The sequence below is a fragment of the Anabrus simplex genome, chromosome 2 (assembly GCF_040414725.1).
Source record: "Anabrus simplex isolate iqAnaSimp1 chromosome 2, ASM4041472v1, whole genome shotgun sequence".
In the NCBI taxonomy this organism is placed as follows: domain Eukaryota; kingdom Metazoa; phylum Arthropoda; class Insecta; order Orthoptera; family Tettigoniidae; genus Anabrus; species Anabrus simplex.
The window spans coordinates 991,377,405-991,396,656 of NC_090266.1; the positions used below are offsets into that span (position 1 = coordinate 991,377,405).

Consider the following 19,252-nt stretch of genomic DNA (forward strand, 5'->3'; position numbering starts at 1 on the left):
ACACGACCTAATAGGTTGAAAGTCTGTTTCGATTACGACCTGTGTACACATTAACCGTTCTGCACACTGACGTAGTGTTAACCTGCAGCACATTCAGGTGTGCTCTTACGCCATACAAACCTGATCAAACTACGAACTTCATTTTTACCCTTGTTTCCTGATCCACCATGTTTCAACTCATTATGAGATAGTGTGAGTGATATGGGGTGCAATCTGATTGCTGTGAAGGGAAGCAGTGATGAACCCGCTCTAGGTTGCTGAAAGAAAATAAATGAAATATTGAACAGTACACTTTTAAGAGTCTTGCTGCCTTAACTCATTCTTAGCGCGCCAGTAACATGATATTTTCCTTTCCTTTTCTTCTAACTTGAGAGGCGTAATATATAGCAAACTCCTGTTGATGTGCATAACTTGTGAAATAAATTACAGAGACAAATATAAGAACTTAGAAAATCAGAGAGTGAGAGGCCCTAAACTCACTAGTGCAATAGAGACCGAAGTTAATCATAACGATATTGTAACGTGGAGGCAGGTAGAAGTTAAATAAATACACAACTTGTAGCGATTACTCTAATATTCATTAACTAACTCTAATAATTACTTACACAACTAGACAAGCACACAATTGCTTTAGTTTACGCTCTCTCTGCTCTCTCTGCGTTCATTCACATCAGTTATTCATTCAGACGTTATAAGTTGAAACAATTACACTATACATATTTCTGCAACCGTCACTTGGATCCTACGGCCGTTCACGATTAAACTCACTATACAACAGTAGCGGCCGCACACTTCACTGTTTACGCGCACGCAGCGCAGTCTCACAAATCTGTACGTGGTGCAAAGTTTGCACATATATGGCAGACTTCGTTCACTGTCCCTCGTCACTCAGCTGCACTGTTCGCATGCTCCGTCATTTCACTAACAGCTTTCCTGTGCTCCAGAGCACTCATCCACGCTCACCAGAACTGAACAGTCTGGATCGCTGGCAGAACTGAAACCAAACTGGACCGCTTCAGCCATCCGGCCTTCCAGCTACTTAGGACGAGGACAAACTCCTGGAGTCGTCTGGAAATCGAGTACTCTGGTTACACCTTCCAGCTCTTTCTTACACCGCTGAGATCTCTCCAGTGAGCTAAAGAGGTGACGATAATAGTTGTGGCAGAGAGGCGCGCCTGACTCGTCTCTGATTTGTCGGTAGCAGTGGCGAGAGGGCGGAGCCCTAACTCAGCGACGTCACTCGCTACCGATCCAGATTAGCTTGCTCCTCCCAAGGCCACATGTGAAATGGTGGACGCCGCCACAAATTATTGATCTTACGTCCCATTAACTATTCTTACGGTTTTCGGAGACGCCAAGGTGTTGGAATTTTGTCGCGCAAGAGTTCTATTACGTACAAGTAAATCTACCGGCATAAGTTTGACGTATTTGAGCCTTCAAATATCACCGGACTGAACCAGGATCGAACCTGCCAAGTTGGGGTCAGAAGGTCAGCTGCTCAGCTCGGCATACCTTGTGTCAATCTGACGCCTGCAGTAATGTATGAAGCTGTAAGTATTTGGACAAAATTGAAAGAAGGTACGAAATCGGTACTTGCCTGGAATGAATTCGCAGGCCAATCTCTGTCATCATAACGGTTTGTACGTTGAATATCTTTGTGTGGTGTAGTACTCAAGGCTGCAATAGACTCTGGAAGTTGTCCTGTTCCACTATTTGTTTGGATAACTACTATGACATGAATCGTATCAGTTAACCTAGTCCTTTCAGTCCTCTAACAGAACTCGTTGTCCTCATGTTAGAGCGATAAAGGAGGAAGGATATGATATGGGAAAATGTAAGACACTCTAGGCTGTTGACATCTTGTGAAACATGGAATGAGGTCAGCATATAGTGGAGAGGAAGAAATGGTGAAAAGAGGTGACTCGCCTCAGTAGCCTGAAACATTGCCTACAATTTCAGAACTCCTATATGAATTAGGCCTACGTTGTTCAAAATGGTATCCAAAATGTGAACGATATTATCTTCGAACTATCTATTCTTGGAAACGTGGTTGTAATTTATTACTCTCCCTGTCCTTGTTATTAATGCAATGATCGGTAAATTCGAGTACTGTACTGGTTCATCATATTGTCTCTTCAATATTATTTTGTTTATGGAAGATGTACGAGTACTTAAGTCTGAACGGACCTTTCGTGGTTCATTTCTCAGCACCCGCGTGTGATGCTACATCCTGTCCTTGTTGTAAGGTTTTTCGATTCCCCAACCTTAGGGATGTGCCTACAGAGTGTCTTGCCTCCCTTCAGTTGTCTAACAAGGTAGCTATTTCAGTGCGAGTTTGGAAGTGCAATGTCAAGTCAGGACCTTTAGAAATTGTCAGTTCTAATAATGGTGACAGCAAAATATCAGCCACTAATGATTCTCTATCTGCACAGGAGAACGACAGAAAATGAATGGCGGGAGGTGCAACCTTCTATGGAATGTATTTGATACACTTCACAGAAAGGACGTCATAGAAGTGGAAGCTACATTTTACTCTGGCGTGTGCCAAGATACAGAAGATAAAAATACTCCATGCGTCAAGAAAGAGGAATAGATGGAGAGAATGCATGTAAAATCATCTAAACATAAAGTAGTGATGAAAACTGTTGCTGTTAATTGACTCATGGTCTGCGTAGAAAAGTCATGCCGTTTTATCGTACACTGCCCTCTTGAAAATTATGTAACCTTGAAATTCATACTGTTTCTTTCGTGCCTTCAGAATATATCGCACTATCTCTGTGCTATGAAGAATAGCCTGTTTCCTGATAAACAACACGACAGACTCGCTCGCATTCGATTGCATGCAATCATTTTCTGTTTTTTTCATCACTTTACACTAATACGATTATCTATGCATTCTATAAGGGTAGGTATCGAGCTGATCGTGCTGGAAACTACACAACTCCCATGGAGTTCACCTTTGATCTTGCTGGCGTGAACTTTTGTAGTCACTGTGTTGTGTGATTTTTCATTCCCTGCTCATTGTGCAAGTTAAACGTTTATTCTGAACATTTTTGTCTATGTCGTTCTCTTTCTAAGGTGTACCAAATTAATTCCATAGAAGGTTTCCCTCTGCACCTCCCGTTGATTCACTTCCTCTTTCACATGGTGAATCATTAGTATGTAACATTTTACTGCCATTAACAGCTCTTACGAATGGTCTTAACTAAAAATTCCACTTCCGACATCGTACGTATGTAGGTTCCTTGTAGGTCTTGGAGCAGACATCATAGTAGCTACTCGCTTGACTGATTCAAGGCATACTTCGTGCTCAGCCACTGACTGATACGTCGGGTACTCAGCCTCCGGTAACTTAGTTGAGAAGAGAAGTGGGTTAACACCCCAATCATGACCATCCTAAAAGTACAGCTAACAGTGGTGAATGTCACCAACGGAACCTTCTCGGTCCTAGGTGCTGATGCTTGTTGTTTTAAGGGGCCTAACATCGAAGGTCATCGGCCCTCTCAGTCATAGGATACATTTATTTGACTCTGAGAACTGTCTAATTCTAGCGTTGGTGTTTCTGTCAAGACTACCACTGTCCTAAAACTCAAGTGATAGTCTGCACTCTGAGAATTGCGTAATTCTAATGTTAGCGTTTCAGTCAAGACTATCACTCTCCGTGAAAACTGTCTAACTATATTGCTGATATTTCAGCCAAGACCATCATCATATTAACACTCAAGTGATAGTGTAGACACTGAGAACTGCCTAACTATTATATTGATGTTTCAGCCAAGATTGCCACTGTCCTAACACGCAAATAACAATTTGGACACTGAGAACTGTATACTGTTTCAGTCAAGGCTACCAGTGTCCCAGATCGTACAACCCCGCTGAGTTCTTCATCCGCACTTTGGCAGTAGTGCCGGGCTCTGAAGAGACCAGTCGCCGTGCCATCAAGAGACTCTGTGATCACTACGCAGTGAGTGATGCCGCTCATGAGGTTGACGTGTACGTCCGGCTTCAGTGTCATCTTGGATCCTCCACCGAAGTGAGTACGGAGATAATGTTTGAATAGTCGCTTCCATGTGTATGAGTTTGAGTAGAGGTAGTTCACAGGCATTATTTTGTGCTCATCCGTTTACCACTAGGAGTCACATAAGATTATTTGCTTTCGTGTGACAAATATTTAAAAATGAAGAAGGGTTGGGGAGTGTGTGAAGAAGGGCAAGAAGTGGTGGAAGAAAGTATTATTCATTCACTATAAAACTTAACAAAATACCATTTCGAGCTAAAATAACGGCCCAACATTTCCATACTAGTAGCGACCCGATCGTTATAATGATATAATTGATTTTACTCCCGATTAAAAATTATTACGGTTTTCGGAGACACCAAGGTGCCAGAGTTTGTCCCACGGGAGTTCTGTAATATTTCGGTAAATCTATCGACACGAGGCTGACATATTTGAACACATTGAAATACCACCGGCCTGGGATCTCGAGTAACTTCTTTAATGTATCTATTTTTCTCAAATAAGCTTTATGTTGTAAACAGCTCATCGAAAACTATTAAACGGATTAATACCCGGTGTTTTGAAAGTTACCAGTTTTGTAAAACGCAGACGTAGCCATGTATATTAACTTAGGATGTATAAAAATATGTTGATTTGTCTGTTATCATCCTTCAAGAGAAAGAACATTGCCAAACTGGAGTATTGCTCATTCGAATTCAGTAACGACCACAATGTCAACAATGACACACGTCATTCAAGCAAGGAGCATGGTTACAGAAGCAAACACACACTGCCGCGTCGAGGTCTGGGAGGAGGTGTGTGCTCGAACGACGGATGACTGGACCTTGTGTAGCATTTTAGGATGGCTCTGTCTTACGGATTTTCAAACGTTCTTGGTCTGCAACAAGATAGCTACAGGCTGTCCAATAAGAGAAGTGTTTTTGACATTTGAGCACTGCGATCGCTACAACAGCTGTTATTTACTCGTGCCTTTCCATATGATGCTGTCGCTTTTCATAAAAGTGTACATTATGTTACCTGCGTCCCTTTTCTCGTATTGTTTTTAAGTGTTATTTTTGCCATTCCCTTTGATTCGTGTGTTTCAAGTTACAGGTTTAAGTATTCGAGGGATTTAGCATTAGTGTTAGGTTTTATTTCTTTATTTCAAGTTTCGTGTTATTTTACTTATGTGTGTGTTGTTCGCGCGAGTTTGAACCATGAATTCTAAAAATCGCGGGGAATTCCGAAAAACAGAGCATGCGTGGTTTGACTATTCGAAGCTACGGAAGGAACATAGTCGCAAACATCAGCAAGTTTTTTCGAGCAGGAAGAGAAAGCTATTCAGAAAGCAGGTTTTCCTCTGCTCCCGTTCAGCAGAGTCTCCGAGCTCACTGTTGCAGACGTTAGTTTTTTGACTGGTGGCTGTCTTCTTCCAGGTCTCATTAAGACCTATCTGTGTCGGTGCGACGTAAAGCAGATTGTATAAAACATGTTCTCGTCACGACCGCATCTGTCAAAATCCTTTTCTAATTGAACAACCTTAATGCGGGTGCCATATGAAGGTACATAGTAGCAAATGACGTCAAATGCCGGCAGACGAGTACACGCATGCACATAAATGGTGTCCCAACGTAAGCAATCAACACTGGCCCACTCCAGTACTGAAAAGGAGGGAGGGAGTGAAGGAGTAGTGTTGAAGGCCTCTCCTGTACAGAGAGGAGGGAAAGGGACTGAACGGGTAGTGCTGAAGGCGCAGTGTGTGTATTGCTATACATCCGTCACTGTACCCATTTCAATCACAAAAGTTTTGTAGCGGGCTGTCTACCTGCAGAAGTGCGTTAAGCGAGGAGGCCATGCTTTGTTTATATCGGGACACCATTTCTGTGCCTGCGTGTACACCCCTCTCCCACTCGTGACATCAAGCAGTAGCGTTCAGCGAGTCGAGTGTTGATTTCTGCGATTGTTTTGTGTACAACTAATGCGTTAAAATGCCTGCAACGTTTAAAAACAGAGGTAAGATGCATATCAATAAAATTGTACCATATCACAGATTTCCCAGTAAAAAGAGAAGAAAATATTGTTCTCGATATATGGATTTACCTCCTCTGCGAACCATGTGACATTGCCGCGGTGGGGAGGCTTGCGTATCCCAATGATGCAGATAGCCGAGCCGCAGGTGCAACCATATCGGATGGGTATCTGTTGAGAGACCAGACTAACGAATGGTTCATCGAAAGGGGGGTAGCAGCCTTTCGGTAGTTGCAAGGGCAGCAGTCTAGATGATTGACTGATACGGCCTTGTAATAATACTCAACATGGCTTAGCTGTGTTGATACTGCTACACGGCTGAAAACAACGGGAAACTACAGCCGTAACTAACTCCCGAGGACATGCAGCTCTCTCTGTATGAATGATGTACTGATGATGGCTTCCTCCCGGGTAAAAATATTCCGGAGGTAAACTAGTCCCCCATTCGGATCTCCGGGTGGGGACTACACGAGAGGGGGCGATCATCAGGAAGATGGATACTGACATTCTGCGAGACGGAGCGTGGAATGTTAGAAGTTTGAATCGTTGTGGTAGGTTAGAGAATCTGAAAAGGGAGATGGATAGGCTAAAGTTAGATGTAGTTGGTATAAGTGAAGTACGTTGGCAGGAAGAACAAGATTTTTGGTCAGGCGACTACCGAATTATCAACACAAAATCAAACAGGGGAAATGCAGGAGTTGGTTAAATAATGAATAAGAAAATAGGGCAGCGGGTAAGCTACTACGACCAGCATAGTGAAAGAATTATTGTCGTCAAGATAGACACCAAACCAATGCCAACCACGATAGTGCAGGTCTATATGCCTACTAGTTCAGCGGATGATGAAGAAATCGAAAGAATATATGAGGAGATAGAAGATTCAATACAATATGTAAAAGGTGACGAGAATCTAATTGTGATGGGAGACTGGAATGCAGTGGTAGGCCAAGGAAGAGAAGGTAGTACAGTAAGAGAATTTGGATTGGGACAAAGGAACGAAAGAGGAATTCGGCTGGTTGAATTCTGCACTGATCATAATTTAGTCCTTGCCAATACTTGGTTCAAACACCACAAACGAAGGCTGTATACGTGGACGAGACCTGGAGACACTGGAAGGTATCAAATAGACTTCATTATGATTAGGCAGAGATTCAGAAACCAGGTGTTGGATTGCAAAACTTTCTCAGGAACAGACGTGGACTCTGACCACAACTTGTTGGTCATGAAATGCCATCTGAGGTTGAAGAAATTGAAGAAAGGAAAGAATGCAAAAAGATGGGATCTAGACAAGTTAAAAGAAAAGAGTGTGAGGGATTGTTTCAAGGAACATGTTGCTCAAGAACTAAATGAAAAGGTTGAAGGAAACACTATAGAGGAAGTGTGGAGAGTCATGAAAAATGAAGTCAGTAGGGCTGCTGAAGAAATGTTAGGAAGGAAGAAAAGATCAACTAAGAATCAGTGGATAACTCAGGAGATACTAGACCTGATTGATGAACGACGAAAATACAAGAATGCTAGAAATGAAGAGGGCAGAAAAGAATACAGACGATTAAAGAATGAAGTGGATAGAAAGTGCAACGTAGCTAAGGAAGAATGGCTGAAGGAGAAGTGCAAGGATGTCGAAGGCTGTATGGTCCTGGGAAAGGTAGATGCTGCATACAGGAAAATCAAGGAAACCTTTGGAGAAAGGAAATCTAGGTGTATGAATATTAAGAGCTCAGATGGAAAGCCACTTCTAGGGAAAGAAGACAAAGCAGAAAGATGGCAGGAGCATATCCAAGAGTTGTATGAAGGTAAAGATGTAGATAATTTGGTTCTGGAACATGAAGAGGCTGTGGATGCTGATGAAATGGGAGACCCAATTTTGAGGTCAGAGTTTGACAGAGCTGTGAGTGACCTCAATAGGAACAAGGCACCTGGAATTGATGACATTCCCTCTGAATTACTGACTGCCTTAGGAGAAACCAGCCTGGCAAGGTTATTTCATTTAGTGTGCAAGATGTATGAGGCAGGAGAAGTCCCATCCGATTTTCGGAAGAATGTTGTTATACCTATTCCCAGGAAAGCCGGTGCTGACAGGTGTGAAAACTACCGCACCATTAGTTTAGTATCTCATGCCTGCAAAATTTTAACACGTATTATTTACAGAAGAATGGAAAAACAAGTTGAAGCTGAGTTGGGAGAAGATCAATTTGGCTTCAGAAGAAATGTAGGAACACGTGAAGCAATCCTGACTTTACGTCTGATCTTAGAGTATCGAATCAAGAAGGACAAGCCCACGTACATGGCATTCGTAGATCTAGAAAAGGCATTCGATAATGTTGATTGGACCAAGCTATTTATGATTCTGAAGATGATAGGGATCAGATACCGAGAACGAAGAATTATCTACAATCTGTATAAAAATCAGTCTGCAGTGATAAGAATCGAGGGCTTTGAAAAAGAAGCAGCAATCCAGAAAAGAGTGAGGCAAGGCTGCAGTTTGTCCCCTCTCCTTTTCAATGTTTACATAGAACAGGCAGTAAAGGAAATCAAAGAGAAATTTGGAAAGGGAATCACAGTCCAAGGGGAGGAAATCAAAACCTTGAGATTTGCCGATGATATTGTTATTTTATCTGAGACTGCAGAAGATCTCGAGAAGTTGCTGAATAGTATGGATGAAGTCTTGGGTAAGGAGTACAAGATGAAAATAAATAAGTCCAAAACAAAAGTAATGGAGTGCAATCGAACGAAGGCAGTTGATGCTGGAAATATTAGATTAGGAAATTAAGTCTTTAAGGAAGTAGATGAATATTGTTACTTGGGTAGTAAAATAATTAACGATGGCAGAAGTAAGGAGGACATAAAATGCAGACTAGCACAAGCAAGGAAGAGCTTTCTTAAGAAAAGAAATTTGCTCACTTCAAACATTGATATCGGAATTAGAAAGATGTTTTTGAAGACTTTCGTGTGGAGCGTGGCATTGTATGGAAGTGAAACATGGACAATAACTAGCTCAGAAAGAAAGATAATAGAAGCTTTTGAAATGTGGTGTTACAGAAGAATGCTGAAGGTGAGATGGAACAATCGAATCACGAATGAAGAGATACTGAATCGAATTGGTGAGAGGAGATCGATTTGGCTAAATTTGACGAGAAGAAGAGATAGAACGATAGGACACATCTTAAGACACCCAGGACTTGTTCAGTTGGTTTTTGAAGGAAGTGTAGGTGGTAAGAACGGTAGGGGTAGACCAAGGTATGAATATGACAAGCAGATTAGAGCAGACATAGGATGCAGTAGTTACGTAGAAATGAAAAGGTTAGCACAGGATAGGGTGGCATGGAGAGCTGCATCAAACCAGTCTATGGACTGATGACTCAAACAACAACAACATATGGGTTTACTTTTGCAAAAGAGCAGACTCATCCAAGCCCGAATAATTCTATGTGTTCAGATCATTTTGATACCATGGATTATGTTCGTGATTCCTTGGTCTACAGTCAAAGCTCAGAATAAAGCCAACGCAGAGCCACTTTGTGGTTATCAGGTAGTGAAAAGATCAGTTGTGAGGGAAACAATGAAGGGTAGGTAAGAATTGAAATTAGAATTCATAAGAAGAGCATTGTGTCTCATACCACCATAAATGTAAACACGAGCGAACACCATAGCAGTAAATCTTCAATTGAGAAAGGAATTAAAAAGTGCTGGAATAGGACATTTCCGTACTTGAGGCTGAATTCAGTGAAATTAAAGAACTGGGACAAAATGTGCTTCTGCTCTTTCCGAAGGTCGGCAGCAGAAACTTGATCCTGGAATTTGTATAAAATAGCAGTGGCAGTGGGCTCTCAAGTGCATCCGGTTCTGATGCATATTCGCGCATTCATGGATAATTTAAAATAGTTTTCTTTGTTTCGACCTGTTTTCATCAATCGATCGAAAGCATTCGATTTATATCGGAGTTCCGTTTTTTCAAAAATGATAGTTGTTCATGGCGTCGACCTCTATAGACCTTTTGCCACTACTTTCACCATATGATAGGGACCTGCGTGTAATTGGAATTGCGGAAGTGTAGAGTGTTGAATGTGAGGAAAGGAACGTTAAGGACGACACAATCACCGAGTCCCCAGGCCAGGGATATGAATCATTTACAATTAAAAGCCCCCTGACCCGGCCGAGATTCGAACCCGGGGCCGCCGTGTGACTGGCGGACGCGTTGCCCCCTGCACCGCGGGGCCGGACTCGGAATTCTGTTACAGTGATAGCTGTTCGATTTGACTGACAATGCAGGGAGCACACTGGATTTTCTGCTAGGACCCTGAAAACTATGCGCATGCGCTAACATATGACGTCATGGTTGATCATCAGATATCTTCATAAGGGAGGAGTAAGGTAAGGTACGTGCCTTTTCGTGTACAACAAATCTCCAACCACAGATAGTATTAGGCCTCCATTACATTTATTACATACTAGCAAGATACCCGTGCTTCGCTAAGGTTTAAAATTGAAAGTTATTTTTCAAAATTTTACATTTTGGAGAGTCTACTGTCGACTGAACCTGTAAAATAAACCCTCTGTTCGTACGTCAAACGGATTTTGGGGTAATGATTATTAATTGTCTAATATAACAGATATTTGAACCCTGTATAGAAGAATTGGAATGTCTTAAACCCTTATTTAACTTCTAAGATGTAAAACCGATCAACCTGCGACATTTAGATGTTGTACGTTGTACAGTAATGGGTGAATGAAAGTTAATCAGTCACGAGCGAGACAGCGGGAAGTGCGGACGTGTGAGTGATCTGTGGAGTACAAGATGGGAGTAACGCTACAGCAATACAGGATAAGAATTGGAAGATGCCATGGTGCAAGGTGGTGTTGGAACAAAGGTGGGAAAAAGAGGGGGAAACAAATTAGTGGTTCTAAAGGACTATTGGAAATTCTGCTGTGTGTGACGGTTATTGAGATGTTGCTGGTGGTAGGAGGTATAGAAAAGAACCCGGATCCAAATCGGGGACCATTCGGTTGGGAGGAGCTTGAAGAGATCAAGAGAGTGGTGAAGGATGCGAGCAAAGGAGAAAAAATAAAGGAAATGATGCAGGAACACCGGGCAACCCAAATGAAGAAGATGAAGGACTTGAAAATGTTTATAAAAGAAGAAATTGGAGGGGTAAATGACAAGTTAGTGGAGATAGAAGATGAGGTAGGGAGTTTGAAAAAGAAGATCTTGGTACTGGAAGAAGAATTGACAGCAATGAAGAGAGAAGTGAGGCTAGGGAGGAACGAATCAGCAAGAAAAAATGTGTTCGTGTACAGTGTACCAGAGGAAGGAGTAGAATCAAAAGTGGAGTTAGTATTGAAAGTGGCGGACATACTTTCGAATAAAATGAAATGAACTTCTCTGAAGTAGATATAGATGATATATATATATATAGATTCGGAACAAGGGTCATAGGCCGGTGAAGATTAGATTAATTTCAACCCTGACGGCTCATATAATTCTGAGGAATGCCAGAAATTTGAAGGGATCGAACATTTATTTGAAGGCTGAGACAGAGAAAGAAGACAGGTTGCGGTTTGATATCTTAAAACGGCACATGTGGCGGGCTATAGCGCAGGGATTGCGAGCCAATATAGTGGGGAGGTGTTTGGTGACTTCAGGCAGAAATTGGTCCCGATCGTGGACACAGGAGTAACTGCTGAGGATGGAAAAATGTGATGAGGAAATGAGTTGCAGAGTTCGAGAGCAGGATGTCATCAGTGGGGGGGAAAGAACAGAGAAGACGGGACTGTGGTGTCAGCGGTCAGGTGGAGGTGAGTCAGAACAACGCAGGAAGGAATGAATCAACAAATATGACACGAGACCGAAGTGAAGTGAATTTAGGTAGTGAAGAGGTGATGGGAGGAAAAAGGAGTCAGGGTAGTGACTCAACCTCCCCGAATAAGAGAAATGTAGAAAGAAACTCGGAGAGAAATCAGGCGTTAAATAAGGGGAGATCGTTAAGTTTAAAAAATCTATGGTGAGGAAAAAAAAGGCTGCGACACCGAAAAGGGGAAAGAGGTACGGAGAAGAAAGGGAGGGAAATGGAGAGGGATGGGGAGGAGCCACAAGGAGGAATTACGAGAAGTAAGGGGGGAAGTGATGAATCGCAGAAGCATAGAGAGGGAGGAGAAGGAAATAAATAACTAGAGATAGTGATAGGCGTGCTGAATATTGAGAGGTTGATGGGGAAGTTAGGGAATAGGGAATTGTGGATTTAGTGAAAGAATTTGAGATAATTGCTTTAGTGGAGACGTGGATAGGAAAAGGGGTTGAAATTACATGGGACGGTTATAGAGTAGTGAACGTGTTAAGGAAAAAATAGGGAAGAGGGGCAGAAACCCAGGGGGCATAGTACTTTTAATAAGAAACGAGGTAGCTGAATGGGTGGAGATAGTACAGAGTGGGGTTGAGAGGGTAGTGTGGCTGAGAGTAAAAATGAGGAAGGGGGCATCGGAAGCAATTTGTCTGGCCCTGCTTTATAACCACCCGTGCGATTCAGTTTATGAAAATAAACATTTCTTTCACGAACTGATTGAAGAAATAAACACAATTAAAGGGCTGTATGTAGAAGACTGGATGATTTAATTTGGGGATTGGAATGCGAGAGTGAGCAATAGAGTACCGGTGTACGGGAATGAAGTAAAAACGGACGGGGGCTGCAAAGAAAGCGTAAGGATAAAGATGTAAATAGTTATGGAAAAAGGTTATTAGAGTTATGTGCTCTAGAACATTTATTTATTTTAAATGGGTGGATGAAGGGGGATAGTATGGGAAATTTGACGTATAATACAACAAATGGAGGGAGTGTAGTGGATATAGGAATAAGCTCAGAGATAGCGTTAAGGAGAATAATAAGTTTTGGGGTGCTAGAATGTGGGTTAACGGAACATATGCCTATTAAAATAAAACTGAGAACTGTGGTTGAAGAGGGGAAGGGCAAGATGGAGTTAAGTAGGGAGAGATATAGTAATGGAGTATGGAATTATGTCTAGTATTATAATGAGAAAGAGAAATTGAGGCCGGATTTGAAAGAGGAGGGAGAAATATTAAAGATAGGAATTGAAAGGGCGGCAGAGGGAAATGACATGGATCGCTATCCAGAGAGGTTGTAATGAGAGCCCTAGCGGAGTTTAGGAAGGAGGGGGAGCAAGAAAAGAGGAGGGAATATTATAAATTGAGAAGGGAATACAAGGAGGTACTGAATGAGAAGAAAAGAGGGTGGAAGGAGGCGGAAATTGAACAAATAAATAGATATTGTAGAGAGAAGAAGTTTGAGAGGATATGGGAGTATATAAATAAGATTAGAAGAAAGAAGCCGGTGGTAAGGGTGATAAAATAGAAGAAAACGGGTGGGTTACGCATTTTAAAAGGCTTTTAGAAGGAGAGGGGAATTCGGGTAGAGAAATAGACAAGTTATATGTAGGAAGTCGATTGGAAGTAGAAATTCAAATATTGGATGAGGAGACATTAAGGCAAGAAGTACTGTGAGTATTACGAAATGCAAGACCCAAGGCAGCAAGAGGTGTGAACGGTATTTCCAATAAAGTGTTGAAGGAGGTTTGGGCAAATGAACCGATGCTGAAGGGGATTGTAAAATGTTTCAATAGGTTGTTGGAAACGGGGAAATTTCCCGAGGTAATGGAGGAAGGGTGTATTATGCCCAATTTATAAAAATAAAGGGGCCGGTATCGATCCTAACAACTATAGAGGAACTACACTCCTAGACGCGTTGGCGAATAGGATAAAAATTGGGCGGAACAGTATGGGAAGATATCCGAATTTCAAAATGGATTTAGGAAGGGAATACAGTTGATAATGTTTGGATTCTGGACACCTTAATGACAAAGTATGTGAGGATAGCAGGGAGTAAATTATATGTAGCAGCGATTGTTTTTTAAAAAGCCTTCGACACGGTTAATAGGGAGCCGCTATTTGTGAGATTAAGGGAGGTTGGAATGTCGAAGAAAATGAGGGGCAATAGAATCAGTATATGAGGAAGCGTTTGTGATGATTAAATTGCAGGGGGGAAGGATGAGTGAGTGTTTTTAATCGAATAGCGGGGTGAGACAAGGGTGTAAGCTATCTCTGATATGATTTATATTATTTATAAATAATATTTTAGAGGGCCATGGAGGAGAGAATTGGCAATGTCCTTGGAGAGGGAAAATGGAGGTCCCGGGGTTATTATTCGCGGATGACCTATTGTTTTTGGCATTGACGGTAAGTGGATTGCAAAAAGAATTGGACAAGGTAATTGAGTATACTAGGAAGTGGTCTCTCAGAGTAGATGTAAGAATGACTCAGATAATGGTTTGTAGGAAAAGGGGTGGGAGAAAGAATAAGGAAGTCTGGAAGCTAGATCAGGAAGAAATTAGACCAGAGGGAAAAATTGAGTATCTAGGTGTAATAATGAGTAAGAATAGTCCCTGGAAAGAACAGTGTAGGAGGGCTAAATTAAAGGGACGAGGAGCGCTTGCGCTAGCGGGGGTACTATAAAAGAAATTTCCAGATGTTCAATACAAAATTCAGAAAAAAGTGTTTAAATCACTGGTAATGGGCAAAATGCTATTTGGAGGGGAAGTATGGGGGATGAAGAAAGGTAGGGGTGAACTAAACAAGGTAATAGCGAAACTTAGTAAGTTCATGATGGGCGTCCCAAACTGTTCAGCTAATGCCGGTGCTAGATTAGTCTGCAAAGAATCGATGGAGGTTGAAATAGCCAAGAGGGTGTTTAAGTATTGGATTAGATTAGAGGAAGGGAAGGGTGGGTTATTATTACAGGAAACGTTGAATTTTCAAAAAGATATGACGAATGAAGGTTATTGGGTGAATAAGTGCAAAAAATGGTTGCAACAGATTGGACTGGGGGTATATGGAGATGGTTGGGGGAGGTAGGAATAAATGGGTGTGGGAGAGGATAAAGGGAAGGCTACTTGATATAGAAAGATAGCGTTTGATAAGGGAATGTAGAGAGAGAGTCTCTTTATCAGTATTAAATTAATTGGTGGAAGTAATAAACCCAAAAACTGAGTTCGAGGGTAGAAGGGATAAGAGAGGTTTGTATTGCTGGATATTGGGAGTTCCGAGAAACAGGGGATGGGTAGGAAGTGAGAATAAGGATAGATGTGTGTTATGTGGAGAGAGATAGACGGACCTGCATATTTTCAATGAGTGTCGAGCCTTGGAAGAGATTAAGATTAAACTACTAAGTAAGAAGGAGGTGGATAGGGTAGGGAAAAGCTACAAGATGACATCTTGGTTATGCAGAGAGTGGGAGAAAGGAACGAATATAGCGAAATTCTTAAATGTGGCTAGAGCGAGATTTCTAAAAAAATTGAGGGAATAACAGGGGTTGTTCAGATAAAGTGGTTCATGCTGAGGGGTGAATGGGGAAGGCATTCTGCTCAAAGGAATGGATATCCGCTCTGAGCAGTTGCAGGAAGGGTATCATGGTAACCATGATATCAGAAGGAGGCTGTAGTGTTAGGGTAAAGGGGAGAACACCTTGCCCTGTGGAATGGTGATCCGCCATGGGCAAGTTGTTGGGAAGTAGATCAATGAGTAGTAGTATGGGAGGGTGTAGTATATTTAAGACATGAGGAATAAGAGAGTAGATGTGTTTATGAAAAGAGTTCGTAAAAACGAAAAAGCTGAGTAAATTAGGCAGGAGTGGAGATAAGGGTAGGTTGAGGAGGCTCTGATGGTAGTGTAAGTTTAAGAAGTTGGTATATAGTTTGAAGTTTATCGTTGATGGGATGGAATGATGTTTAGTTAGAAGCTAGTAAAAAAAAGTTGTGAGAAAACCGAGTGAACGAATGGACTTGAATTGGAATAAATGTTTGTTTGTATGTAAGTGAGGTGTGAAAAAATGGATTGTTCAAAGGTATATGTGAGATGAGGGAGGAGAAAGAAGGTGTATGTAATAGTAATTAAGATATATATTAAGTGAGACCGTAGTTAAGGAGAAAATGTTGGCAGTTTGGAAACTGCGAAAGTAGGTAATACTGTCAAAAAAGTTAAATTGCTTTAGACATGTTATGAGGGATGTAAAATGATGGAGAGTTGATGTTTAAGTCTCAAGTTTAATAAAATGGAAAGAAATGGGAAAATATAAGTGAACAAACTGGTTGGGTAAGAAATCGTTTTGATGTGTCTGATGCTGTAGATTACTGGTTTGTTTAGGTGGGAGCCATAAGATAAACAAGAAGAGAATATTTGTGAAAAGACTGAGTGAACGTATTGACTTGGAAGGCAAACTATTTGTTTGTGTGTAAATGCGGTGTGGTACAAAGGGTTTTTTGTTTAGGACTATGTGTGTTGAGGAGGTGATGTAAGTGAATGTGTGTGGAATAGAAAATTATGTGAGTCGAGGTGGGTAGTGTAGTACAGTAGAAAGGTTTGGTAAAATGAAAATTTTGAAAGTATGTGAAGGGGAGTGACGTATCAAGGGAAGAGGGAGGGGTGGGGACCTGACCCATCCCATGGAAGTTAGGCTTAAGCATGTCTGCACATGAAGAAAAAGGAGAGGGAAGGAAATGCGCTGACAATGGATCAGAGTAGGTGTGTCGTACACAGAGGAAGAGCTTGGCAGGCATCGTGCTTGGTCTGGTTTCAGATACAGGCGGCTTGTCACGCAAGATAGGGAAGGAACACATCGTCATCAAATTTAGGTGAGATATGGTATCAGATCTCACGTGGCGAGGCTGGTGGCTGCGTCAAAGGGTTCATGGGCTTGTGTTCCATACTGGGGTTGACGAAACGACCAGTCTACTAAAATTTTAGGTGGTGGGTAGGAGAAGGTGATTAGGGTAGTTTGTAGTGCGATGGTATCCTGCATGTGTGTTGGCTACCGGCGCACGTGTGGGATGTTACTGTGTAGACGTAGAGGTAGTTAATTTAGTTAAGTAGTTTTAAGAGTGATGTAGTGGCAATTTTTTCCGTTCTGTCTTTATTACCTGTAAGCCGATGGTGTATACTAGGGTGGGTAATAAAGATATGTATGTATGTATGTATGTATGTATGTATGTGTGTGTGTGTGTGTATGTGTGTGAATAAACGTTATTTAGGCGGTAAATGTTTTAATAATTTTACTTAATATCTACGGCATAAAAGACTACCCTTCATATAAAATTTTAAGATCGTGCCTCAAACGGTTTCAGAAGAAGGGATACTGTGTTTTAGGGAGTCAACTACCATCTAAATCCCTTGGGGAAGAAATAATTTTAAGTATGTGATATTTTACATCTAGTACATAAACGAACAACCTTCTCGTAAAATTACAAATTTGTACGTTAAATGGTTTTCGAGGGACGAATAATTTTGTTTGCTGAGATAACTCCATTTAACACCTTAAGGGCGGGCTGTTTCAAAAATACTTCCTAATTCACACCTAGGATTTAAAATATATACCGCTATTTGGAATTTTGTCTTCGTAGTTAAACGGTTTAGGAGGAAGGAATGAATATGTCTGTTTTCGGATCTTAAACCCCATTTAAATATAAATTTGTCTCAAACTTTCTGTTATTAAACATGATTTGAAATTTTAACTTCGTAATTCAAATGGTTTCATAGAAGTGAGTATGTTTGTCATCATTCCTCACCCTCCACCCTCCTCCAGTCAAAAACCCATAGGGGTGTATTGTTTGAAGGCCACTTCTTATTTAAAATCTAAGACATGGAATTTAGTGTATGTAGATGGCAGCACCGATATCTGATAAAAATCGATATGAAAACTCCATTACCTTTTATATCTATTATATGTATTAAGATTGTGGAAATTGATTAGTAATTTGAGAGATTTAAATCTTTAAATATTATACATTTAACGTGTGCAAGAATTCGTGGGTACGATTAATGGTATAGTCTCAAAAATATGTTCCTCCAGTTTTGAATAAGTCCAAGATTATTTCAGTTAAACCCCTGAGTTTTACAAATAACTTTCTTTGGCAATAAAGGAAAGGAGTCGGAAATTCGGTCGAGTACCTTCGTTGTTGTGGGGACTTAGTTTTTCAACTTCAACAACTTCTACACAATCCCAATCCGTATACGTGAAATATTTTGAATTATACCATATTTGACACCTAGTTCGTGAACCATGGGCAACGGCTGAGTGGCCTAGTAAGTGGTCCTGAGAGTCGGGATACCAGTTGCTATGGAATGGGAGTGGGCATCTCGGACATGTTCTGAGTCGTGGCCCTCCTTGTGCTCAGGCGGCTAGGACTATATAATTCACCGGTGGTCCATAACCCGTTAAAGGAGAGATCCTCACTTGGACTATGTGCAAGTAGGGCAGCATCCTGCTTCATGAATTTACCGAGCTCAGAACACTTTAAGCAAGCCTCGGACCTATGGGAGTAATGGAGTCCCACTCCCATTTGACAGGCGAGGGACTCCTTGGAAACAACTTGGCGAACGAAATGGATTTCGATGGGGAGCTATCAATATTAATGGGGCTTATGGAAGAAAGAAAGTAGAACTGGCTGAGTCAGCAAATAGGATGCATCTGGATGTGCTAGGAGTAAGTGATATTCGGGTAAGGGAAGATAATGAGGAAGAGATAGGAGATTATAAAGTGTACTTGACGGGTGTTAGAAAGGGAAGGGCAGAGTCTGGGGTAGGGCTCTTTATCAGGAATACCATTGCACGCAACATAGTTTCTGTTAGGCACGTAAATGAGCGAATGATGTGGGTAGATTTGTCAGTGGGAGGAATTAGGACAAGAATTGTGTCCGTGTATTCACCATGTGAGGGTGCAGATGAGGATGAAGTTGACAAGTTTTATGAAGCATTGAGTGACATCGTGGTCAGTGTCAACAGCAAGGATAGAATAGTGCTAATGGGCGATTTCAATGCGAGAGTTGGAAATAGAACTGAAGGATACGAAAGGGTGATTGGTAAATGTGGGGAAGATATGGAAGCTAATGGGAATGGGAAGCGTTTGCTGGACTTCTGTGCTAGTATGGGTTTAGCTGTTACGAATACATTCTTCAAGCATAAGGCTATTCACCGCTACACATGGGAGGCTAGGGGTACCATATCCATAATAGACTATATCTTAACACACTTTGAATTCAGGAAATCTGTTAGGAATGTACGAGTTTTTCAAGGTTTTTTCGATGATACAGACCACTATCTGATCTGTAGTGAACTAAGTATCTCTAGGCCTAGGGTAGAGAAAGTGAAATCTGTCTGCAAAAGAATAAGGG

The 19,252-nt window shown here is 41.4% G+C and overlaps 1 protein-coding gene across 1 annotated transcript in view; it reads left to right on the plus strand.

Annotated features, from left to right (window-relative positions):
* Positions 1–19,252, plus strand: part of st (scarlet) — a 580,386-nt gene that overhangs the window by 496,386 nt on the left and 64,748 nt on the right. Inside the window, exon 7 of the mRNA XM_067141853.2 lies at positions 3,841–4,033. Coding sequence (XP_066997954.2) covers positions 3,841–4,033 — 193 coding nt within the window. The remainder of the gene's footprint in view (positions 1–3,840; positions 4,034–19,252) is intronic.